Raw genomic sequence first — 26798 nt, forward strand, 5'->3', positions numbered from 1 at the left:
TGTTGTGCCCAGGGTCACATAGTGAGGAAGTGCCTGAGGCCAAATTTGAATGCAGAACCACATTTCTCTAGGCCTATCTACTAAGCCACCTAGCTGCCCCTTGTAATTTACCTTATGCTTCAGGATGAACAGTGCATGTTTTCTTTAAAATCTAGGTTGGTTAGTAAATTATTGGTGTACAATATCAGTCTTTTCAAAAAAATCACTTTTTTTTCCTCATTGGAATAGTTAAAAATAACTTGGTTAAAAGAATTTTTGTGATATGGTCATTTTTTAAACTTAGGACCATTATTTGAAAGATAAAATATTTCTTAAGTGCTTACTGTGTTTTCAGGTATAGGGCTAAGTAGGTATTGGAGATAGAAATAAGAAAAAATACAGCCCCTTCTTTCAAAGAGCATAATTCTAATAGAAGAAAACAACATGTAAAGAGACCTTTAAAAAAAAAAACAATGGGAGGTAGGATGCCCACTTGGGGAAAGGTAGAAAGGTCCAGAGAGTCCAGAGAGTCTGGAGAGCCAGATTAAGCATGTATGGCCTGAACCCCTCATGGTCCTAATCAGGAATTCAACAATTAGGAAAGATTCAGGGTTGGAAATAACTTTAGGGTGAGACGTCTGCTGTCAAAGGAGTGCCATGAAACTAAAGAATCAAGAGTGGAACCAAGAGAGGAGATAACTCAATATCTTTTTATAAAGTAATTTGACTACAGACAAAACTGGTAAAATAATTTTGAGTCAGACTGTTTACTAATATTTATTTAGGTCAAATATAGATTTAGTTTCTTTTTAAACCATAAAATGGCATCAATTCTGAAAATTTTTTAGTTATTCAAGCTAAAATGTAAATTTATATTCTATTTTTGAAAGGAGAGAAAAGATTGATGTGTAACTTCTAAATATATTTTATCTTACAGGTTATTTTATCTGATGCTAGTGCTCCTGGTGAAGGAGAACATAAAATCATGGATTATATTAGAAGACAAAGAGGTAAAACCAAATATAAAATGCTTAGAAGGTTATTTTATTGAAATGTTGATTGACTGAGACTAACTTGGATAAATATATGATTTTTCTTTCTTTAATTTCTTTTTCTTTTTTTTTGCTTTTGCTTAGCTCAACCTAACCATGACCCAAACACTCATCATTGTTTATGTGGAGCAGATGGTAAGTTCTTTATTGGGGTGTGATTTTTTTTTTTTCCTGATTAAATCTTTGAAAGGTGATAGTTTTTTTTTTTTAAGTAAGCAATAAATTTGATGCATATGACTCTTGTAGACTTCAGATGCCTTGTCAAAACATTTTAATTTTTACAATACCCTTTTTCTGATTTAGAAAAATTCATTTTAAATTTGTAATTTCAAGTGACAGTTTATCTTTCAGATTTATTACAGTTGTACTTTTCAAGGATAAACTTAGTAGTTAATATATCCATCTTTCTTTAGGTTGTCAGAATATTTTGTGTGTACATTTTTGCTTTGATGTGTACATTATGAAGACCAAAAAAATACAAGCCAAGTTGGGGGAAGGCTTAGCTAGAAGATTATCTAAAAAAGATGGTAGGGGTTTTAGTGGAATGCCAAAATTAGCTAGCAGGGTGAAGTGGAAGCCAGAGAACCTAATGTGATCTTGGGCTGTAATAAGGGAGATGTGACTCATATGATAAGAAAATGATCATTCTTAGATTCTTTGCTGAGGTCAGAGCAAAATAGAGGATTTTGTTCCATCCTGTTGACAGTTTAGCATGTGGTATCAATAAATTGTAGATCATCCAGAGATGGTTAACTGACTTGGTTGGAGGTACTAGTGAGCCTAAGGAAGAGGAGATTAAGGAAGGACCTGCTAGCTATGTTCAAGTATTAATAGGGTTCTCATGGGGAAGAAGGATTTGATTTGTCCTAGTTGACCTAGAGGGCAGAACCAGTAGACATGGTTTGAAGTTACAGTGGGAAATCTAGGTTTGATTTCAGGAAAAACATCCTAAAAATTAGAGCTATCCAGTGTAGAATGAATGAACTGCCATAGGAGATAGTGAATTTCCCCTCATTGGAGGTCTACAAGTAGAGGTTAGAAGACCATTTGTGGGTTATGTTATTTGAAGGGATTAATATTTTGGATATGGATTGTACTAGGTCACTGCTGGTGTCTCTTATTGTAAAATTGTAAATTATTGTTGAAAACCCAATTTTCCTGCTGTCTTAGGGAGATTGGAATTTATTGTCATTTAAAAATAATTCATACATCCTAATCTTTTTCAATTTTAATTTTAATTTTTTTGTTTGTGATTTGATAGCTGATCTCATTATGCTTGGACTTGCTACACATGAGCCAAACTTTACAATTATTAGGGAAGAATTCAAACCCAACAAACCAAAACCATGTGGTCTTTGTAATCAGCTTGGGCATGAGGTCAAGGACTGCCAGGGTTTGCCAAGGGAAAAACAGGGAGAGGTAAGGGCTTCACAATTGTTTCTTTCCTTTCAAATCAGAAAAGAGACTTGTATGGGCTTCTCTTTTGCCATGACCACTCATTGCATTGTCTTTAAGTGATGTACTTCTATGTTGGCATGCTATAAGGTCTGAAACTCTTACTAGCTATATTAATTCTGGTTAGGCTAAGGCATTAAAAAAGAAGAGCATAAATATGAGGATTAATAGTGGTATACCAATTCCTCGGTTCCTTGATATTTCTTCTCTCCTTCCCTATCTCCTAATTAATATATTTATTGTTTGAAGAAGCTGGTTTTAGTGCTTCTATTTTTACTGAAAGTTTGATATTGGGCAAAAGTATTTGGGAACAGTCAAATCCCTGAGCTTTGGCAGAATTGCCCTTTTCTGCTGTGTTCCTTTCTATAACAGGAATTCTAGCTAAATGTGTAGAAAGGAATGTGCTAACATCAATTAATTGTGTAGATCTTGCTAAAAATAAGGCTTCAAATCACTGGTTAGAACTCTTGTTTTAAGCAAATTACAGTGAACCACTGAGCAGTAGTTTTAGTTAGTTTTAAAAATAAGTTTTAATGTCTAAACTCATTAAAAGGTAATTCTGCCATAATTAGGAAAATACCAAGTATGAAGAAAAGCAAGTTTTTAAAACGTCAGTACTTTCCTTCATTGAAAGCTTTTGACTTAAAGAATACCTCTTTTAGACAGTATGCTTCAAGAATTTATTCTTTTGGAAATGTCTTACGGTTTAAGATTAAGGAATTATAATGCAACTCATTTCTTGTAGCACGATCAGTTTGAAGAAAGTCTTCCTGCTTCAGAAGGAGAGTTTATCTACATTCGGCTAAATGTGCTTCGTGAGGTACACAGAAATAAACATTGGAATTGTAATTTGAATGATTTGTTTTTTAGTATCTTTAATTGGTATCCTTCTGTTGGATTTTTCTTATAGTATTTAGAAAGAGAATTAACTATGGCCAGCCTGCCATTTACCTTTGATATTGAGAGAAGCATTGATGACTGGGTTTTCATGTGTTTCTTTGTGGGAAATGACTTCCTTCCACATTTGCCATCATTAGAGATTAGGTATGAAAATTTCAATGAAATTACAAGAATGATATATTTTTCAGTATGTATTGAGTAAGTAGTCTTAACATGTGGCATTTCTTGATTATAGGGAAGGAGCAATTGACCGTTTAGTTAACATATACAAAAATGTGGTACATAAAACGGGGGTAAGTTCCAAATTTTGAATAATTTATAGAAATAAGTATTTACTCTTTGAAGTAGATAATTTTACATTTGTTTTGTTGTTTGCAGGGCTACCTTACAGAGAGTGGTTATGTCAATCTACAGAGAGTACAGATGATCATGTTAGCTGTTGGTGAAGTTGAAGATAGCATTTTTAAAAAGAGAAAGGATGATGAGGTAAAGTATTTTTTTGCAGTAGCTAAAATGCATTTTTGTACTCAGGAGAATATAATTATTTTGTCATCATGCTTATAATATTTTGGAGTTCATTTCTGTATTGTTATATTTCATCAAATACTGATATAATTAGTGATTTGACATTTTCAGAATATGACATGATGGAGTTTATCTTAACATACTTTATTTTTAGCTTTCTTCTTTTTTCATTACCTTTCCCATTAAAACAAAGATATGTAATTAAAATGAATATAGTATGGAATAAGCATTCAAGACCAAAGTCATGTGGAGAATTATTCTACACTTAGAGTATAGGGAGAATCCTGTGTTAGACCTGGAAGTGGAAAGTTGAAATCTGGCCGCAGACATTTAGTAGCTGTGAGACCCTGGGCAAGTCACTTAACCTGTACTTCACTTTCCTCATTTATAAAATGGAGCTAATAATAGCAGAATTATTATAAAGATCAGATGAGATAATATTTATAAAGTTCTTTGCAAACTCTAAAATGATACATAAATGCTAATTATTTTTTGGAGTAATCATGGTGTAACGTAGTCAAAGCAGAATCATCCAGCAGGAGATTCAGAGATGGGTAGATACCTGTATCATCTATATTTATAAAGGATATGAATGGTCTTGCAAGTGTTAAAGTAGCAGCTTACTTTAAAAGGAATGAGAGAGAACAGAGTACCCTATGAAAAGAGACAGCTGTAGTGGAACCTAGATAGGCTAAGTTCAATGATGGTAAACTTTTTAGAGACTGAGTGCCCAAATTGTACCCTTATACCATATGTGAACCACCCCCTTACCTCAGACAGAGGAAGAGGGAGGAAGTGCTCCCATTGGGCTGCTGGGCATGTAAGAAATGTCCTCAGGTGTATGCACAGGGGGAAGGGAGGCAGGGGTCTCCAACCCCCTCTAGCACGAGTGCCATAGGTTTGCCAACACAGGCCTAGTTTAAACACATCTTTAGACTTGATTTCAGTTTGTGTAAATGGTGTGTTTAAAAAGTAAATTTTTATGAAATAATTTTAAGTAGTTGGTTTCTCCAAAATATATAATTATTTCAAGTCTTTATTTGGTACTGTTCCATTTTCTAAAAGAAAATATTAAAAATTGGAAGTCCTTGGCATGAACTTTTATAGAAAAGACAGGTGAAAAAAAAAAAGTAAGATATTTAACTTTTAATCAATTATTTCTACTGGTATTCTGCCTTCCTTCCTGAAATTTTGCATACCGCTTCAATATGTTTTGTTGTGAAGTGAAAATTAGGACTTCTATTTCCATATTCTGAAGTGCCCTGTCTTGTGAATACTGTTTTGGGTAAGGACTTAGGGTCTCAATTGACTCTTTCTTACCCACTAATTCTAAGCTTGTAGTACTTGAGTTGTACTCAAGAAAACAGGTAATTCTGGAAAGTGTATACTGAAGGTTTACAAGAATATGTTCTTTGGAGACATTTTCTATCCTAAGGGAAATGTGAGTCTATAAAGATTATTCTTACAAATTTAAAATATAATTCTTAAAGTAACCATAAAGATACAAATAAATAAGCATGTCTGTAAAGAAGATGACTCTCTCCTCTGGATGGGTCTCCTAGTGTCAGAGAGGCAGGGAAAGAACAGTTTTCACCTCCGACTTGAGGCAGAGTTAGCTGACCACTAGACAAGAGAATGGGAGAGGAAGGGCATTGCTTTAGAATAAACATTGAATTTAAAGCAGGTAGGGACCTTAGCTACAACTCCATTATCTTACAGATGAGGAAAATGAGGGTCAGCCAAAACTGGGAGCAAGGAGCAGCAGGAGGAGGGGCTTCAAAGCTTTGCATAGCTTTCTGTGGCCAGGAAGGTGAAAGTACTTTAGAAGAGAGAGCCACGGTCTTGTGAGTGTCTCACCTATACATTCTTTCCACTTCTTCTAAGCAAGACAGGGTGTGAATGATCACTTTTCCTTTACTAGAGGGGAAGAGAGAACAAGTATTTACATAGTATCTCCTATATATGCTGTTTACTGTGCTAAGCACTTACAAACATCTCATTTGATCCTCACAACAATCCTGCAGAGTAGGTAGTGTTGTTGGCCCCATTTTATAGATAAGGATACTGAGGCAAATGGGGTAAATGACTTGCCCAAGATCACACAGCTAGTATGTATGTGTCTGAGGCCGAATCTGAAATCAGTTCTTCCTGACTCCAGATCCAGTGCTATATCTACTGTGCTACTACCTGTCTTATATAGCATTTATTAAGTGCCTACTGTGTGCCACATAATGTGCTAAGTGTTTTAAAAATATTATCTCATATAATACTGGGTAGCTTATTGGTTGGAGAGCCAGGCCTAGAGACAGGAAGTCCTAGGTTCAAATCTGGCCTCAGACACTTTCTACCTATGTAACCCTGGACAAGTCACTTAACCCCCATTGCCTAGCCTTTACTACATTTTTCTGCCTTGGAATTAGATTCCAAGGCAGAAGGTAAGGGTTTTATATATATAAAACCTCATTTGATCCTTATTCCAATTCTGGGGTATAGGTACTTTTATTATTCCTATTTGACATGAGGAAACTGAAGCCTATAAATTAAGTGTCTTGCCCAGAGTCACACAGCTAGTAAATTTATGAGTCTGGATTTGAACTCAAGTCTTCCTGACTCCAAGTCCAGTATGCTATCCACTATGCCACTTACATGCTTGTAGGTTAGGTTTGATTTGGACAAAAAAAAAAGTGCTGCCCTAACAACAAAAATGCTGCTTCGATATTTTTATGGCACACTTCTTTTTCATCTTCTAAGACCTGTTGTCAGCTAAGTGGAGAGAGTATTAGAAAGGTTGCATTATAATAAACCCTTTCCAAATGGCCAGAAAAAATATTAATATTTTCAAGAAATATTTTAGCAGGGAGGTATCTTAAAAATACTTTTTGACAAGTTGTAAATTAATTTGTGATGTAAGAAATGTTTTCCTATTTAAAAGTTGAGGGAGCAACTGGGTAGCTCAGTGGATTGAGAGCCAGGCCTAGAGACGGGAGGTCCTGGGTTCAAATTTGGCCTCAGACACTTCCCAGCTGTGTGACCCTGGACAAGTCACTTGACCCCCATTGCCCACCCTTACCACTCTTCCACCAAGTAGCCAATACACAGAAGTTAAAGGTTAAAAAAAAAAGTTGAGTAAGAGGACGGATTTGGGGGATCATATGTCTCATGAAACAATCATTTAAAAATGTACATTGCTATAACTACAAATCTACTTTATAGTATTGCTATGTGTGCCTAACCAAATGTTATGCTTAAGAGCATTATGCATATTGTTGTATATGTAAAATAACAGTAATTAAAATGTAAACTTTTGCAACATTCTTTTTTTATATTCAGAACCTTTAAACGTTTGAAACATTTGAACATTGTCGTTTTGAAAGGCAGAGTGGCATTGGGCACTAGAAATATTTTGAATTTAATCAACAAAAGGGCTTAACATCTTGCTTTTTAGGGGTAATTGTAGTTGAAGCAAAACAAAGAAGAGCTATAGTTATAATTTATAAAATTGGTTAGGCAGATCAGTGTAGAGAGATCTTCATTTCTTTTAAGTCTAATATTTCTTCAGTGTAGAAGGGAAACTGGTTGTGAATGTTCATTTATTTTTCTACTATTTATAACCTGGTATTCCAGCTATATTGTGAAATATTAGGAAAGTTCTAAATGCCTTTTAAATTTTCTTATGGTTTCTAATAATTTTCATCATTAATGTTTTATTTCTCAATTATATGGTCCATAAACTTCATACTTATTTATGCCATATTTATTGTATCTTCTTTAAGCGGATATAGGACAAAAGTTATTCCTGAACTTAAATAAAGAACAATAGCCAAAGCAGTGATATGTAGCTAGAGCATTATTAGGGTCTCAGTATTTAAGACCTCTACAAAATTCTTAAATTATTATTAATTATAAATTATGCTAGTTATTATTGTACTTTAAATCATTTAGGCAGTTACTTGATGGAATGATTTGAATGTTATAGAGTGTTTTTTGTTTGTTTGTTTTAGGAAAGTTTTAAAAGGAGACAAAAAGAAAAAAGAAAAAGGATGAAGGTAAGTCTTAACTAAGTTCCTTGACCATATTTTTGGCAGAAAATTAGAATTCACTTTCATTTCTTTTCCACGAAGTATCAGTGGTAGTGTTGGGCCAAGAATGTGCTTATACCAGGCCTCATTTAAAGAAATAAATAGTGATTAGCTGAATTTCCTTTTACTCTCTTGCAGATTGCTTACAGCTAATTTGTCTCTATATCTTCAGTGTGCCTTTATTCTCCACTGTGTCCTATTTATGATCATTAGATTAATCTTCCTTAAATAATGATTTCATCATATTAATTCCCTGCTTAAAAATCTCTATTGGGTGGGCCTTCTTAAGTGCAGGATAAAGTCTAAACTCTGACTGCTATTTGGAGTTTTCTACAGTATCTCTCTCCATTTACCAACCTCATTTTCTCCTATTCTTCAAGATGAGTCCTTTATTTTAGCCAAAGACTATCTGTTCCAACTTAATAGTTGGAATAGTTTAATAACAGGGCATGTTCATTACTGGAATGTTCTATCTAAATTCTGCTTTTTTTTTTTGAAGATCCTGTTCTATTATGTCTTTTTAGACTATTCCTTTTCTTTATCCTTTCCCTTTTCTGGTGAATACTCTTATTATTTAAATTGACCATTTTATGTTTTAATTATACATTCTTGCATTATTACTAATTGTTTTTCATATATGGATGTCTTGAGAGACAACCCAATGTAGTGTGGATAAAGGTCCAGTTTTGGAGTTAGGAAGACCTAGGTTAGTCTTATGTTTGACACATGCTAGTTGTATGACCATGGATAAATCCTTTTACTTCTTTGGGACCTTGGAGCAAGAATCTAAATTGTAGAGTAGTTGTATTCTGCATTAGTAGAGTGAGAGTTCCCTACACTGATGAAATAAATTTATCCCAAGGACATTTAAGTATAAAAATGGATGAAGAACCTTAATCTCAAGAAAAATGGAAAATATCTACAAAATTTTGTAATTAATTCTTTTCATCATTAAGGACAGTGGAGATATCCAATGTACTTGGACTATAACATCACAATTTTGTAGGAAAGATAGTAATGGTATTAAAGAGAACAAAGACTGGAAAACAGCCAGATTGGACTAAGGGTAGGATAAGTGCTTGATGCAGCATAATTATGAGTGTGTTGAGGCATTGGTTTATTAAAGCACTTTCTATATGCAAGACACTATAAAGGAGAGGAAGATATTAAAGGAATGGGAAAACATTTCAAACCTCAGGAACATTAAAAAAAAGGCAGCTGAAAGAATATTTATAACATACAGGATAAATTGGAGATCATTTCAGAGGTGGTGCACAAAGATAAAACCGAGAAAGACTTCTTATGGAAGGTAGCACATTAGCTGGGACTTGAAGGAATCCAGGAGGCAAATAGAGTTCTAGACATGGAAGAACGAACAGCTAGTGAAAATGCCCCTTGTCTGGCGTGTTATATGAAGAACAAATAGCAAGGGGCTGCTAGGGTCACTGGATTGCAGATTAAGTACATGGAGGAGAGATATAGAAGATTGGAAAGATAAGGAGGAGCCTGGTTGTAAAGGTCTTTAAAAAACAAATAGAGAATTTTAAACTTGATCTTATAGATGAAAGGGAACCATTGGAGTTTGAATGGGAGAATGATGTTGTCAGACAGGGCTTTGAGAACATCTAATAACTCTGTGGAGGATGAATCTGAGTGGGGAGAGACACAATATTGCAGTAGTCTAGGTATGAAGTGATGAGGGCCTATAGTGAGGTGGTTGCATTTTCAGAGGAGAGAGTATTAGTATAAGAGATTTCACAAATGTGCAAATGACAAAACTTGACCATTTAATGGATATGAAGGTGAGAGAGAATAAAGAATCAAAGATGACATGTAGATTGCAATCCAAGGTATTTAGGTAGATTGTGAGACTCTTGACAGTAAAGAAAGGTTAGGTAGACAGGAGGATCTGGGGGCAATGGGTATACCATGAGTTCAGTTTTGGACATAATTGAGTTTTAAGATGCCTACAGCAATTCTAGATCAAGATATCAAATTGGAAGTCAGGAGGTTAGAACTAAAAAAATAGATCTGTGCCCAATTGAGAAGTGATGAGAACTTGAAACAAATAATGTGGTCTTATAAAATGTGGTTGAGGGAAGTAGATTAGACAAGACTTGTTGATAAGTTTTATATGAGGGAGTAGATTTAAAAAATAGTTAGGAGGTGGTAGATAATATTAGTCGTGGCCAGCACATAGAGATCTTCAAGGTTATCACAGCTCCTTACATACCTTATTTCATTTGAGTCTCATAGTAGTCTTGTGAATTTGTATTGTAGGAATTATCTTCATTTTACAGATGAAGAAAATCAGACCAAAAATAGGGAAACTTGGAGAATGGGCTATTTCATGGTAGAACATATAAAATATACCATGTTGGGGCCTACGAAATATATTCTTATTAAGTTTGTGAACGCTACATGTATAGTTTTGAATTCATATGCATAAAAAGAATAGATTAATTCATTGGGTTCCAAGAAGACCATCAAGAGCATGTAGAAAGAGTAAAGAGTTCAAAGTAAAACCTTTTGAGATACCCTTAGAGGGGGAGGCATGAAAATACCCTAGCAAAAGAAACTGAGGAAAAGACCAATTGAGCAATACTATAGACCAAATTCTAAGACAGGAGATATTATCTATTTTTGTGCTGTATATCCTTTTGGCAGTCTGTTGAAATTATAGCCTCTGCAAAATGTTTTTAATATATAAAATATATAGGATTACAAAACAAAGCAAATATTTTAAAATATAATTATTAAAATATTAAAAGTACAAGTTTATGGAGCTCAGGTTGAAGTCCTGTTTCAAGTTAATACCTTGCTTTAGAATGTTCTTTCCCTCTAATAAATATGAGTTTGTTTGCTAATCTCTATTTTTATTTGAACATATATGTGTATTTCTGTTCCTGATAGAGGGATCAACCAGCTTTTGTTCCTAGTGGAATTTTAACCCCTCAAGCCTTGGGTACGAGAAATTCACATGGCTCTCAAGTAGCCAGTAATCCAAGACAAGCAGCTTACGAAATGAGAATGCACAATAACTCTGTAAGTGGTTATTTATTCTTCCTTTACTCCATTGGTGTATAGTAAATAATCAAATATATTAATTATTTGAAATTGTTGGAGTATAGTAGTTTTTCCTATATCCTTAATTTCTCACTTTTCTTCTAACAGTACAGTTTTAATATAAAGTATTTAATTGGTATATTGGTATAACCTCATATATGTGAGAGGTACTTGTGTGGCACAGTGAATAAAGACTCAAGCCTTCAGTCTGCCTCTTGTATGCACTGGCTATTGTGAACCTAGGGAAATAAATCACTTAACCTCTGGACTAGACCACTCTAAAGCTATAGGTTGTAGAACAACCACAACCTATAGAATAGCCTCAACCTAGAAGGATGACATCATAGGTCATCTCATTCTATCCTGAATCAGACATTTTAAAGAGTATTATAAAAACATTATAAAGTAGTACTAATGAATTTGAGCTGGCCACAATGAAATATATGCTACTGATTGTTACCAATTCTTAATAAGAGATGAAAGGAGGTTGTCAGCCTCCAACAGCATCAGAGAAGAGAGATTGCCATGTTTCAACTTAGTCTATTTATTCCTAGGAATCTCTCCAGAGAATTCATCAATATAGAGATATAGGATTATTCATTAAAATGTTTCTTCTGGAAGTTTATTATTGTGGGAGGAAATATCTTACATGTCCCCTGGGGAAAGTTGTAGAAGTATGGAAGGGTGGGATGTGAGAATCAGGAAAAGTTATATCATGGGGGGAAAAAATTCTTGCATAAGTCTTCAGTAAGTTAGTGATTTGTGATCTAGACCTAAGATAGTGCTTATATAAAAGAGTGAGGTTGAGACCTGTTTGAACAGCGATTCTCTCCCAATTCTTTTTTGTTATGCAAAGTTTGAGCCTGGTTCCCTAAAGCTTCCCATATTATGTTTTAAGGCAAATGCTTTAAAAAATAAAACTCAGCATACCTTTATCTGCTAGTACTTGTAAAGTTTGTTCAAAGGCTATCTCCAGTGTGGAGAACTTTTGACATAAAGGATTAATTCACTCTGTTAACTGAAATTCAGCATAGTGTTGTCTTGAAGTCCTCATATTTGTGAATTCTGGTATTATATCTGCTTCTTCTGTCTTATCCTCTAAGAGTTTTAAATTTTAATCTGAATAAACTTGAATCTTGGAAGGATTGTAGCAGGGAGGTTAAAAAACAAAACAAAACAAAACAAAACATGCCTCTTTGAGACACCTAGAAGTGATTAGGACAAAATATTTCTTTTCTCCAAAATAGGAATCCTAAAATTTTTTTACTTAAATTTTTACATTTTACATTTTATTTAATTTTTACCTTGACATTTTTGCAAAACCTGTAAAAACACTGTTAGCTTACAGGCTATATAAAACAAAAACAGATTTGACTCTGGTCATACTTTGCCAACTCCTGCTCTAAAAATTGAAAAAGTGAGACAACTATAAAGCAAAGCAGCAATACAGTATTACACAAATGCAAGGCCATTTAAAGAGGGGAGAGCACTAATAACTTGAGGTGATCGGCAAAACTTTTATATGGAAAGTGGATAGCACTTAATTGGAACTTGAAGAAAATTAGAACTTATGGGGGATGCATTTCAGAAAAGAGAGATGACACTAAAAAGACATTGCTGAGTTGTAGTAATGACTTGTAGAATAGTTTAGTTGAAACTTAAAGGAAGTAATGGTAATAAATCCAGAAAAGTGCCTCCTGCATCCTTACCCCCAGGCTATTTTAATGGAATTATTTGTTTAATAAAACCATTGGAATGGGGGGGGCAGAATCTTAAGAACAAGCTCTTGAGTATTAAGTGGCTGGATATCTACTAAGAATATTTTCAATAAATTAGAAAATCAGAATAACCTAGAGGCAGTAGTATCATAGCAGAAAGTGCACAAAATTGGAGTCAGAGCTCCTATGTTCAGATCTCTCTTCTTTTGCCTTCTACCTGTATAATATTAGGCCATTCACTTCCTCTCTGTAGGACAACTATGTAGAAAGAGGTTGGGATTAGATTTCACAAGTTCTTTGTTAGCCCTAACATTCTGTGAGTATTATAAAATGAGACATAAAAAAGGTTGATACATGTATTCTTTATTTTCTTCTGTCTTTTGTACTTACAGCGGTACACAAGCTCAATGTACATATAGTCTTTTTTTTTTAAAGTTTTCTACATTTTCAACTCTGTTCCTTTAAAAATTTCATCTCTAGTTATAAATTTTAAGTACTTAGAATATCTTGGTCTAAAATTATTAGCATGTAAGTTGTACAGGTTATGATTAACATTTTCAAGAAATTGGATTTTTTATTACCAGTTTTATTTATTATTACATTTGTATTGTGAATTTCATCGTAGTGCATTGCTATTATTTTCTTTCTTTCGAATATTTATTTTATTAGAGTCTTTTCTTAATTTTTCTTGTGGAGAAATAAACATAAAGTTTTACCTTTTTGTCCTTTGTTCACTTCTTTGCTCAAATTCTTGCAATTCAGTCCTTATTTTTCATTTCAGTGATCCTGTGTTAAAGGGAAAAGTAATATTCCAAGATGAAAATCAGCATTTTACTTCATTTGTTTTCCTTTTTTATTGTTTTTGTCATGACTGAACTCAGTTTGGGAGAATTTAAATAATAATGCATTGGGGGGCTGTTATTAATTGCCATTTTTGGATTTTTTGATGTGAGATGGGACTTTGCATCTTCTACTTTACTTGCAAAATTATCTACTGGATATTTTGAATACTTTTATGAAGTTAAGTATGCAATAAAAATAGTAATACTCTGCATATTTATACGGGCTTTAAAGTGAATGTTCAAACCTTTTATTTGTAATATAATAACTTTTGTCCCCAGAGTCCTTTAACATCTCCCAATACTAGTTTCACTTCTGATGGTTCCCCATCTCCGGGAGGAGGAATTAAACGAAAAGCAGAAGATAGTGACAGTGAACCTGAGCCAGAGGATAACGTCAGGTGAAGCCATTTTTTTGTAGCACTTTGTTAGCAAATTGCTGGAATAGATGCAGTCTAATTAATGCCATTTAGCTTGGAGCAGCAGTGCCTTCCGATGCTTTACTGTGATCTTTTTATCCACCAGTAATTAATGTGGAGGGTTAGAATATTCTGTAAATTCCAGTGAGATGTGTAAGCTATAGCTGTTAAACCTAAGTATCTAGATTAGTATGCGTGCAGGTTTTCATCCTCCAAGCCACTTCTCCCTTTGAGACCAGGCACTAGATTGGCTAGACGTTCAGTGTTTAGATTTGATTATGTGATCTGAATGTCACTGTTTTGAGATTGAATTTTTAAGCTGTTTAACCCATAAAGTTCAGTTATCCTTAGATACATAATATAGCTAATTTTGATTATCTCAGTAGAACAGCTCTTTTAAAAAAAATGTACAAAATCATAAATCCTCAGAAGTATACAATTGCATAAATTAAAAACCATATATGACTTGAATTTTAATTAAAAAACTGATTTGTAAGCATAAACTTTGTTTTAATGAGAAGTTATTTCCTTGGTATGCACTTCTCTAGGAGTGAATTTTGGTCAACAAAGTCTTGAATTTGAGGTTATGACAAAGTCAATTTTGCCTTCAAAAATAAAACAAAACTTTGAAAAGCCAAAGATAAAAAACTAACAAATTTCTATTTCTCAAACTCATTAAATGTTTAGAAGAAAATATATGAAAACTTTGTGAAGTCCAACAGATTACCTTTATTTTCTATCGATCACGGAAGCTAGAATTTTTGGTGATTAGGAACTTCGATGAACATTCTGTCATTTGATAGCAGACTCGGTATCTATCATTGAACATTCTGTTTTTCACTATTCTTGACAAACCAGGGTATTACAACTTCTCTTCATTGCTAAAGCAGTGTCTTGTGGTTCGCTCAATTTTAACAGTCCCAACTAATAAGCATCAATGATAGCTTACTATATGGTTTTGGTTTTTAATCTTTTGGTGGAGTGGGGGAAGGGCATTAAATTATTTCTTGGTTTTAAAATTCAGACTACTATTAGTACTGGGTAGAAAATACTCCTAAATTTCTACCATTGTTTTAAGATATTTTTTTTGTCTTAATAGCAATTGTAACTTTGGTAAATCTATTTTACTCAGAAGATAAATACTGGCCATTTATTTGTCTTCAGTTTGAAAAAATGTATTTTAGCATATATTTAAATATTAAATGTAGATATTAGAACAGAATATACTTGTTGATTTTTGTTACAGTTGGACTTTTTTTGGCCTTTTGGCATACTTATTTTGTTGCTTTGTACCTCTCCAAGCATAGGATCAAAGTGGTATTTATGAGAATCTAATTTTTTTTTATTAATTTCCAAAGTTGATTAGGAAAATTTAGTTAAGAAAACTACCTCCAGGATTAGCCTTTTGGGTATATTAGAAGGTATACTGGCTTCCTGATTTGACTCAGTGATTTAAATAAATTTACAGTGAACTGGATTATATTTCAATGCATTACCAGCTTTGAGGAATTAACTGCAACAACCTATGGCCTCCCCTTTTCATATGTACAATAGCATTGAGCTAGTCTTGGGGTGGGGCTTATAATAGAGTAAATTTACTTTTAACTCTATTCTAAAACCAACTTTAAATTATTTTTATATGATTAATTATCAGATATGGTGCATGGCTTTTTCCAGAATTATGAAATAAAGATTTTCTTATCATTCTTTTGTAACAGATTGAATTTTCTATGATAGTCTTATGTGCCAAAAGGAAATTTTGATTAAAAAGGCTAGGAACTTGGAATACACACTGTCCTTTATAAGTTTTAAAACTCAGTGTTATACTGGTTTAAATGAAATAATAGGTTGCATTGTTGTTTTTGTAGCCATTGGGCAAATCCTCTTTGATAGTGAATTTTTTTCAAAATAATGCAGTTGTAGAGCTAATTCCATTTACACACAGTTAAGTCTATTTTGGCATGGCTACCTATATACTGTAGATCTACTTTTGTGTTAAATTGCCTTGTTGTTCAGAATATTTATTTAGACAGTTTTCAAATTAGCAGTATATTTGAGTAAAACTAACTTCTTGGGTTTTAGGTTATGGGAGTCCGGTTGGAAGCAACGGTATTACAAGAATAAATTTGATGTTGATGCTGCTGATGACAAATTTCGTCGTAAAGTTGTGCAATCTTATGTTGAAGGACTATGTTGGGTTCTTCGATATTATTACCAGGTATTAAAATGTTCCCTTTTTCAAATCATTTAACTATTTTAAAAAGACAGTTTATATATAATCTGTTTATTGAATTATATCCTAAACCCTCCTCCCCCTACCTTGTAAAAGTTTCCCATGCCCAAATTGACTCCATTGTCCTGTGTACTTTTTTTGTAAAGCTTTTTGAACTTCTAAAATGGGTGTGCAACCCACACACCCACACATTTCTCTCCATCTCTCTTGGGTTAAGCAATTTCACTTTCATCACATAGAGTGATTTACTTAAAAGATTATTAAAGGTCAGTAATAAAAACTGGAATGATGCAATAGCTAGATTAATTAATTGAATGCTAATAAATGACTATACAAAGAGCAAAGCATACAATATACTAGTAAGAATTATAAAAAAATTGAATTATGTCAATTTCTGCAATGCAATGATATTACATGAAATGCATTATAATTGATATAATCTATCTGATTTAAAATCTTTTGATAATTGAGATGTCAGATTTGCAAGAGATTAGTTAGACATATTGGAGGTGGTATCGCTGATTGTTAATAAATAGTTTTGTCCTCTGAGAGCAGAGGGTGTTTTGTGTGATCTGGGAGTGGATGATATTTACCTTATAAGCAGTAGAATTGTGTGATGCAATTGATATTAATATTTTGTTTATGTAATTTATTCCTATTGATTATATTGTAATTTCTCCTACTTGATGTTAAAGAACTAAGAAACATTAAAATTTTTATCACTTTTATGAATACTATTTAGTTTTTCATTAGATGAGATTTGATTATTATTTTATAGTGGTAGTAGGAATCAATTTGGGATTTTGGGGACAGTATTGTGTAACTGACAATCTTTTTTTTTTTTTTTTAATTTTATTTGAAATTTGTTTATATTGGCTGCCAGTTAATGTCATAAGAGGTCCTTTGCCATGTGAGGAAAATGATTTTCCCTCCTGAAATTTATCATGTGAGATACTTTATTTGATTAAAACTCAGAGTCTTTGCCCACTGTGTTTTCAAATATGTCAATTTATCATAGTGGGTGGTGTGTTGAGTTGTCATCTATAAAGACATGGATTTTAAAGATATCATGGCTCAGAGACAGCCTTTTAGGTGTATGAGTTTGATTTCCTCAAGAAGCCTAGTTCCCAGATATATATTTGATAAGAGACTCTATTTTTCTTAAAAATACTTTCATATATATTTTTTAAACCCGAACTTTTCCTCTCTTAGGAATCAAGGAGTTTAGTCTGTAATACAATTGTAATAAAGACAAACTTCCTAAAAGCATAAGGCCAACCTGTGTAAATAGATTTATATATACATTTTGATAATTTTTGTACTAAAACTGTTATTTCTTAAAGCAATATAATTTTCACCACCTTCATTGTGTTTATAATTAATGCAATATTTAATACTTGTAGGGTTGTGCTTCCTGGAAATGGTATTATCCTTTCCATTATGCACCATTTGCTTCAGACTTCGATGGTATTGCAGATATGCCGTCTGATTTTGAAAAGGGTACAAGACCGGTAAGATTGATTATTTAGAACTATAGCATTTTGGGAACTTTTTGCCAAACTTTAAAAAAAAAATTGTACATTTTCTAACTCATTTTTCCTTTTTCTCCCCCCCCCCCCCCCAGTTTAAACCACTGGAGCAACTTATGGGTGTGTTTCCAGCTGCAAGTGGTAACTTTCTACCTCCCTCATGGCGGAAGCTTATGAGTGACCCTGTAAGAAGACTTTTTTTCTTATTAATCTGAATTGAACCTCTACTGCTTTTATTTTCTAGTTTTAAAACTATTAGAGAAAGACTAGAACTACTTGAAATGTAATTTCAGCATAACTAATTCCATTGTTACTTGTCCAAAAATTTAAAAAAACTTTTCTTGTCAATGGACATTCACTTTTAATTTTTATTTGCTTTCTTATTTTTTATTTGCCCATGATGGCTTCAACTTCCAAGAAGATCATTTTGAAATAAACTTTAAACTATATTTCCTTAATGTCATCATCGATACAATGAAATATGATATAGGAATAGAACTGGTATTTTAACAAAATAGGCCCCTAATATTTAGTTTTAATCCCTCAATTCTTTAAAGTACGATTACAAAACAAAATTCATTTGTAGTAAAATTAGTTTATCTCTTTAAAGTATGTTTTAAAAAGATATAAAAATCATAATCTAAATGTAAGATAAAACATTTTTAAGACTAAGACACAATAGACTTTTACAGTTTCTTTTACCATTTTTTTTCATCCTACTTCGAATACAGGAATCAAGTATAATTGACTTCTATCCTGAAGATTTTGCAATTGATTTGAATGGGAAGAAATATGCTTGGCAAGGTAATGTTTACATTCTGTTATTCATCTCAACTTTAGAGAATCTAAATGGAAACACGTACGCACATACATGCACACACGTGCCTGTGTGAACAAAATTATAATGGCATTTTTAATTAGATATATTTACTTTGTGTGCTATACTTTAAAACAGCTTTAAAGTTTGAAAAATTATGAATTTATATTGAAGAATATAATTGAGATTTTGTACATATTTAAGATTAACAATGTTTAATACTGATTTTAGTAGTCATCCTGAATAGTAAATTATCCCGAGAAGCATTATTTTTCTTCCTTCATTTTTGCTTAGCAGCCTTGATATCTAATTATATCTTTTATCTATTTTGAGTTCAGTGAACAGATTTTGCTCTGTTTGGTCAGTGTTTGTTAGTAGGTGAGCAGTGCTGAAAAGAACAAAAACACATAGGTTGTTTAAGGATTTGCTTATACAATAATGAAGTAGATGAAATTTAAAAATATTTTAATAAAATTTTTAAGTGCCAGTTTTATTTATTTCTTAATTTCTTTTCTTTATCTTTTCCCCCTTCCTTTTTTCTTTCTAGCTTTTAAGACACATTCATTAAAAATTTTAATTAATATTAAATGTAATAAACAAATATGTATTTGTAGTTGACCAACTTTACATTGTCATTCACAAAATCTTACTTTAATCAATAATTTTCATCTTTTGCTTAGTCATACATTTTACTGATAAATCAAAGAAGTTTTAAAATTGATTGACATCTAGTCCCTTTCCTTGGTGCTTCTGAACAAATAAAACATCAGAAATAGAAGTAAAATTAAAAGGCATAGATGAGTCAAACACAAGATGGGGGAAAATGTCAACCATTATTTTATAACTTTCTTTTTAAGATTTAACTAGAGTAGGTTTTTTGAATATAGGAATTCTTCATGATTATAAAGATAAGTCTCAGTGATGAAGACAAGATGTAAAAACCAGTATAGAAAAGAAAATTTTTTTTGCTTTTTAATATAATTTCATCTCAAAAATATTTTCCATGGTTATACGATTCAAGTTCTTCTCCTCCCAGAGCTAACAAGCAATTCCACTTGGTTACACGTGTATTATCGCTCAAAACCTATTTCCATATTCATTTTGTAAGAGTAATCTTTTAAAACCAGCACCTCAAATCATATACTCATATGAACAAGTGATAAATCATATGTCTGTCTTCTGCATTTCTATTCCCACAGATCTTTCTCTGTCTGTAGATGGCATTCTTTCTCATAAGTCTCTTGGGATTGTCCTGGATCTTTATTGCTATTAGTAGCAAAGTCTTTTACGTATGAACATCCCACAGTGTTTCAGTTACTATTCAGTTCTACTGGTCCTAATCATTTTACTCAGCATCAGTTCATGTAGGTTCTTCTAGTTCTTATAGAAATCAAGCAATTTGCTATTCCTTATAGCATAATAGTATTCCATTGCCATCATATACCACAATTTTTTTATTCCCTAATTGAGGGACACCCCCCTTCATTTTCCAATTTTTACCACCACAGAAAGTGCGGCTATAAATATTTTTGTACAGATACTTTCCCATTTTTAAAAATCTCTTTGGGATACAAACCAGTTGGAAATTGCCTTCCAGAATGGTTGGATCAATTCACAACTCCATCAGCAAAACATTTGTGTCCCAATTTTGCCACATTACCTCCAGCATTTGTTATTTTCCTTTACTCTTATATTGGCCAGTCTGCCAAGTATAAGGTGGTACCTCAAAAGTTGTTTTGACTTGGATTTCTCTAATCAAGAGGGATTTAGAACATTTTTTCATATGATTATTAATAGTTTTGATTTCTACAGCTAAAAAATGTTTATTCATATCCCTTGACTATTTGTCAATTGGGGAATGGCTTGATTTTCTTGTAAATTTGTATATTTAAGAAATTAGACCTTTGTCATAGAAATTTGTTATAAATTTTTCCCCCAGTTCGTTGCTTCCCTTCTAATTTTGGTTGCATTAGTTTGCTTACACAAAACTCTTTAATTTAATATAATCAAAATTATTCATTTTACATCTTATAATGTTCTCTATCTCTTGCTTAGTCTTAAATTATTCCCTTTTCCATAGATCTGATAGGTATACTGTTCTATGTTCACCTAATTTTCTTATATCATTCTTTATATTTAAGACATAAGCCACTGTTGAACTTATCTTGGTATAGTATGTGAGGTATTGATCTAAACCTAATTTTTGCCATACTCTGTTCTAATTTTTCAAGCAGTTTTTGTCAAATACTGAGTTCTTATCCCAGAAGCCGAGGAAAATATAGCATATATATATATATATTTTTTTCATGGTTTAAGAGATAAAACACAGATATTACAGATATTAGTTGTGGAGTATTCTAGCTTTTAAATAAATTTGTTCATATAGTAGCAAAAAAAACAAACCTTGGGACAATGCCTTCCTAAGAAAATGAAGAATGCATTATCTGATGCGTAATTTTAATGACAAGTTATAAATTGTATTCTTGGATTATCAGAAAGCATGTTATAAATAGACAAATGTTGAATGGATAAAATTGTATCTTTGTTACTACTCTTAAACTCAAGCTGAAGCCCTGTAGATTGGTAGAAATAATATGCTTAGAAAAACACACAGGCATAAAACTTAAAGAAAGCTATGTTTAGAAATTGGTTTTGGAACTTTTAAAATACTCTCAGCTCTCAGCCTGTAGTTGATCTGTGAGTCATAGTAATTTCAATTAACATATGATATTAAATGCTGCAGTGGAAGCACTTAATCTTTAGTTTTGGTGACATTGCTATAAACCAACTGTTAGAGGAAATTATTAATATTAACAATTCTTGGTAATTTTCTTTGAGACTTGATCTCTTGGGTTATTTTATTAGTGCCAAGGCTATAATTGTTATAAAGTTTTTTACATGTAAGCAAATTTGCTAGAATTATTTGAGTTGAATGTTCATCTGTTAATGACAAATAAGGGATCAGCAATTTGTGTAATGCAAGGATGCAACAGAGTCAACTGTAAACTTCCTGGCAGTTAGAACTCTTGGAATGTTCACAAAAGTTCAGCTGGAACCTGAGACTTAAAGAGAGGGGAAGGTCCAACTGAGGCTCTGCTTTTGGCTTTTGACTTTGCTTTAGCCTGTGCTTTTTTTGTCTCTGGCAATTTGAAGTTAGCTGATTTCTCTGGACCTTTCCCTGACCTTCTCCATATTATATCTCTATTATCTTACCTCGTTTTCCCTTTGGGCTCTGGGAGGAAGGGTGGGTTTTGGTTTTGGTGATTAGACTTCGTGGGCTTTAGTTTTCTGTAGGCAAGTAGGACATCTTTGAATCAACCTATCCCTTATTTTGTTGATCTAGTATATACTTTACTTTAAGGCAGCCAAATCTTCTGACTGGGAGAGCAGGCTCTCTCTCAGTCTAACCCTCTCCTGATCCTTCCCAGAGCTTCAGTTTCTCCCTAGCGCAGGGGTTGGCAACATATGGCTCTGGAGCCATATCTGGCTCTTTCTGCAGGAGCCATAAAGTAAATGTTTTTTCAGGCACTGTTACAGGAGCACGCACTGTGAGCACTGTACAGCTCTCACGAAATTACATTTTAAAAAATGTGGTGTTTATGGCTCTCACGGCCAAAAAGGTTGCCGACCCCTGCCCTAGCGGCTATTACAAAACCGTAACCCCTCTCTCCTTTCTGATCAACCCTAAAATTAATAAACCCCTTTGTTACCTACTCAAACCCTCTGGTGAATCATTGTGTTGAAAATTTAAGCAAGAGTTGAAGAGGGAGGGAATTATTTCTATTTCTTTCTTTTTTTTTTTTTTTTTTTTTTTTTTTTTTTTAAATTTTTATTTTTAAACCCTTAACTTCTGTGTATTGACTTATAGGTGGAAGAGTGGTAAGGGTAGGCAATGGGGGTCAAGTGACTTGCCCAGGGTCACTCAGCTGGGAAGTGTCTGAGGCCGGATTTGAACCTAGGACCTCCCGTCTCTAGGCCTGGCTCTCAATCCACTGAGCTACCCAGCTGCCCCTCTGTTTATTTCTTGAGGGAACTGTGGGCATCCATCTTGGCAGGAAGTCCTTACTCGAGACTTCTTCCTGCCATCAGTTTCACTGGCAGGAAGGAGCCCCTTTGACTCTTCCCACAAGGGACTTTGGAAACTAACAAGAGAAAGCCCTCAAGGCAGATTTAAACACTTCTGACTGGCCCAACTCCTTTATGTCCATAGGGATACCTTTCCTGCCTTGAAGGGTTCAGCCTATCTTCCCCAGTGTCCTCTTTCTCTACCCTTCAGTGTCTAGCCTGTTCCAGCTACCCTCCTGTATAGTCCCATTCATTCCCTTGCCATCCTATATACCACCTCATTCTTTCCTTCCCTACATTCAGCCATCCCCTTCATTCCTATCACTTCATTCACCTTTTATCCTCTCCCTTTGATTCACCAAAGACTAAAGATTTGCCTCATTTCTCTATAACAGTGTGTGCATACATATATACATGTATATATATATATATATGTTAAATACTTTTAATGAGATGGTTTTTATTAGATATACTTTATCATACTTTCCTTGAAGAAAGCTCAGTATTCTTTTTTAAAATAAGACTTCTTAATGATCAAAGATGACAAGTACGTAGGTTACTAGTATTTCTATCATATTGTGCACTTTTTAAAGGATTATATATTTTGTGTGGCTTGCTCTTTGCATTGAGTGCTGCTATGTGACTTTATTGCTGCCAATAGAATTTCAAGTTTCTTGTTTGCTAGAACTTAACTGCTAGAATTCCTTTATATCATGAGGAAGCTTTCCTTTAATGTAGAGATTTTTAGCTATGGATAATGCATGGTTTCAGAAAGTTAGTATGTAAAAGAAAATCCCATGTTCCTCATATTATTTCTCAGTACTAGCTTAAATTTTTTTTTTGTTTCTTTTACATATTCCAACTATATGGTTAAATAAGCTTGTTCTCATTTTTTCCTACTTTTCTCTTTTAATGTATTGTCCTTGAAATTAATTTAAAATTATTTTAGATGTTATGTTGGAATTTATTTTGCTTTTTGACTTAATTGAAAAATATATTACCTTCCCAAGAAGCAATATTATATCAGAATAAATTTGGTTGGTTAAGCCTGTTCACAGTTATCGACTGAGTACTTGAAAATTATTTTTGTTGCCTAAAAAAAAATATAATCACTGAGAAAAAAGCACCAAAATGAAATCACCTATATAGAAGACAAGCAAAAAATACTCAGGAATAGTTAAAGCTTCAAAATTATCATTTCCTGGCACTTAATATTTAGTGTTATATTTTTACTTTTACGGTTATTCATTTAATTCTAATTTAGAAATATACATCAGTCATAAGAAACAATATTTCTGATTGTTAGGATATTTTTCTTGATACCTAGCCTAAATTTGATTTTTTTCAGCACATATCCATTGCTTTTGGATCAGTCCCCTAAGACTAAACAGAAACAGTTTAGTCATTCTTCCACACGATAGGGCTTTCCTATATTTGAAAGCAGTTATTATTTCCCGCTTAACTCTTTTCTTTTCCAGGTTAATTGGAAACTTAACTTTTCCAGTTCCTTAAACTGAGGCTTATATGCCATGGACTCAAGGCTCTACACCAACCTGCTTGTCCCAGATACTTCCAACTTCTCAATGTACTCCCTAAATCTCCCAGCTCTAAGTGTAATAATTCTAGGTGTATATAGTTTGACCATGGCAGATCCAGGGGACAATTAGCTTGTTATTCCTAGAAGCTATGACCCCCCTTAATGTAGCTAAAGGTAACATTGTTTGGCTCATCTCAAATTTGCAGCCCTCTAAGACTCCCATATCTTTTTCAGACAAAGTGCTTTTAGATGCCATCCATTTTACAAATGAGATCCAACATTGAGATTTTGCCTAGAATCTCAATCTCTATTACTTAAATGGAGGAACCACATAGCAAGACACAGTAAACATGGCATATTTGCTCAGTTGAAGGAAGCATGTATTCATCTTTGTATTTCATCAGTGATTAGAAAATGTTTTTAATACTTTAGTGTTTTGCCTACACAGGATAGTATAGAATTTGGTTTCCTGCTTGACTTTTTTATCTTGAGGAAAAAATTATTTTCTCAACAATTTCAATTTATTTCCAATTTATAACAATTTCAAAGATGTTGTTTCCACATTTATATTAATTGGTAAAAGATGCCTAACTGCATATCAGCATTTTAGAATACAGTGTCCAATATTCTTAATTTTAAAATATCTACTGTATTGTCAGTTAATAGTATACATATATGTGTGGACACAAACTTGGGTTGATACATTTTTGATAGAAATTTTTGGCTATCATTTTTAAAGAACTAAAATGGTTTTTTTAATAAATCATATTCTCAAATGTGTGATTATCAACTGTTTCATTATTCCATAGCAGCAGAAACTTACTGCTGTGAAAGTTAAAGTTTGTCCTCATTGTTTTTTTGAAGGGGAAATTGTGACAAGTGATCTAGAAAAAGTGAATAAATTATTTGAAATTATAACTTATAGAAGTCTTAAGCTGTGACTTTTTTTGCCATTTTGGTTTTTCAACATTCTAGCCAAAGGTACTACCTTCTAGGGTTAAAAATTAATGTTAACATCAGTCAATCATTTTTTAATCTCACCTCATTTTTGGTCTCTACTTCACACATTTTTTCCCTATATTAGCAGGACACTTAGAAGTATTGATTTAAATTAGTAGTAACAACATTTGTCTGATTCTAATTTTTGAAAATCAGGTGTTGCCCTGTTACCATTTGTTGATGAACGTCGTCTGAGGGCTGCTCTGGAAGAAGTTTATCCTGATCTTACACCTGATGAAAGTGAGAATTATATTTTAAAAAATTAAATGCTTTAAATTGTCATGTACTTAAAATTCAGTCTTGCATTTTTATCAGGTTGTACTTCTGTTGCATTAGTTGTGCTTTTAATTAAAAAAAGACTCAATTCTCTTATTTAAAAGTATCAACTTTGATGTTAAATTAATGATGAGGTAACAATAATAAGCATTTCCAGATTTCACATGAACTTCTCATATAATATCCAGAAGAAAATCCCAAAATTAAGTTTTTATGAGAACTGGACATGAAATTATTTGTAAAAATATATATCTGTTCCACCCCCTTCCACCCTGTCTGATGAAAGAAAAAAATAGTTAAAACCCAAGCTTCTTAAAAAGATATTCACTAAGCATTTATTAGTTGCCTGTTACACACTAGACACTATGCTAAATACTGGGGATACAAAGAAAGGTTAAAGTGCTTGCTCTCAGAGAGTTCACAGTCTAATGTGGAGAGACAACATGCAAACAGCTGTGTACAAGCAAGGGCTGTACAAGATAAATTGAAAGATTAGAACAGAAGTAATGCACTAGTGAAGCAGTGAGATGATGGCAATAGAGTGCTGGGCTTGGGGTCAGGCTGACTCATTTTCTTGAGTTCAGATTTGGCTTCAGATACTTCCTGTCTGTGACACCCTGAACAAGTCATTTAATCGTCCTTGCCTTAATTTTCTCCTCTGTAAAATAAGAGGGAGAAGGAAATGGCATACCATTCCCATATCTTTGTCAAGAAAACCTCACGTGGTATCATAGTCTGATAGTACTGAAAAATACCCTAAGAGTAATGGAGATTGGAAAAGCCTGCCTGTAAAATGTACGATTTTACATGGAACTTGAAGGAAACTAGGAGACCCAGTAGGTGGAGGTGAGGGAGAATGTTCTAAGCCTGGGGGACAACCAGTGAAAATAAAGAATAACTAGGAAGGCCAGTGTTAAAAGGTGAAAGAGTGATTGAGGTTAACAGAAGGCTGAAAAGGTAGGAAAGGAATGGGTTTTGAAGGCCTTCAAAAATCAAGATTTTTATTTGATTCTGGAGCTAATAGAAGCCCATGGTGACATGCCAGATCTGTCAGGAAGATCAGGAAGAATGGAGTGGGGAGATATTTGAGTTAGGGAGATGAGCTATAGAAGGCTTATACCAGAACAGTAGTTATAGCAAAGGAGAGAAGGGTGCATATAAGAGAGATGTTTTGAAAGTAAAGTCATCAGGATGTGGCAACAGATAGCATTAATAAGATGTAACTTAATATGTTATCATTAATGGAATCGTTTTGATAACATGATGGTATTTGTTGAGCCAGACAAGCTAAGAACTACAAAAGTCCAGAT

At 33.2% G+C, this 26798-nt stretch overlaps 1 protein-coding gene across 1 annotated transcript in view; it reads left to right on the forward strand.

Annotated features, from left to right (window-relative positions):
* Positions 1-26798, forward strand: part of XRN2 (5'-3' exoribonuclease 2) — a 106884-nt gene that overhangs the window by 44823 nt on the left and 35263 nt on the right. Inside the window, exons 7-21 of the mRNA XM_044663438.1 lie at positions 917-989; positions 1116-1166; positions 2293-2450; positions 3232-3306; positions 3397-3530; positions 3622-3679; positions 3765-3872; positions 7913-7957; positions 10904-11035; positions 13896-14014; positions 16115-16250; positions 17669-17776; positions 17890-17979; positions 18526-18598; positions 25369-25452. Coding sequence (XP_044519373.1) covers positions 917-989; positions 1116-1166; positions 2293-2450; positions 3232-3306; positions 3397-3530; positions 3622-3679; positions 3765-3872; positions 7913-7957; positions 10904-11035; positions 13896-14014; positions 16115-16250; positions 17669-17776; positions 17890-17979; positions 18526-18598; positions 25369-25452 — 1444 coding nt within the window. The remainder of the gene's footprint in view (positions 1-916; positions 990-1115; positions 1167-2292; positions 2451-3231; positions 3307-3396; positions 3531-3621; positions 3680-3764; positions 3873-7912; positions 7958-10903; positions 11036-13895; positions 14015-16114; positions 16251-17668; positions 17777-17889; positions 17980-18525; positions 18599-25368; positions 25453-26798) is intronic.

The sequence above is a fragment of the Gracilinanus agilis genome, chromosome 2 (genome assembly GCF_016433145.1).
Source record: "Gracilinanus agilis isolate LMUSP501 chromosome 2, AgileGrace, whole genome shotgun sequence".
In the NCBI taxonomy this organism is placed as follows: domain Eukaryota; kingdom Metazoa; phylum Chordata; class Mammalia; order Didelphimorphia; family Didelphidae; genus Gracilinanus; species Gracilinanus agilis.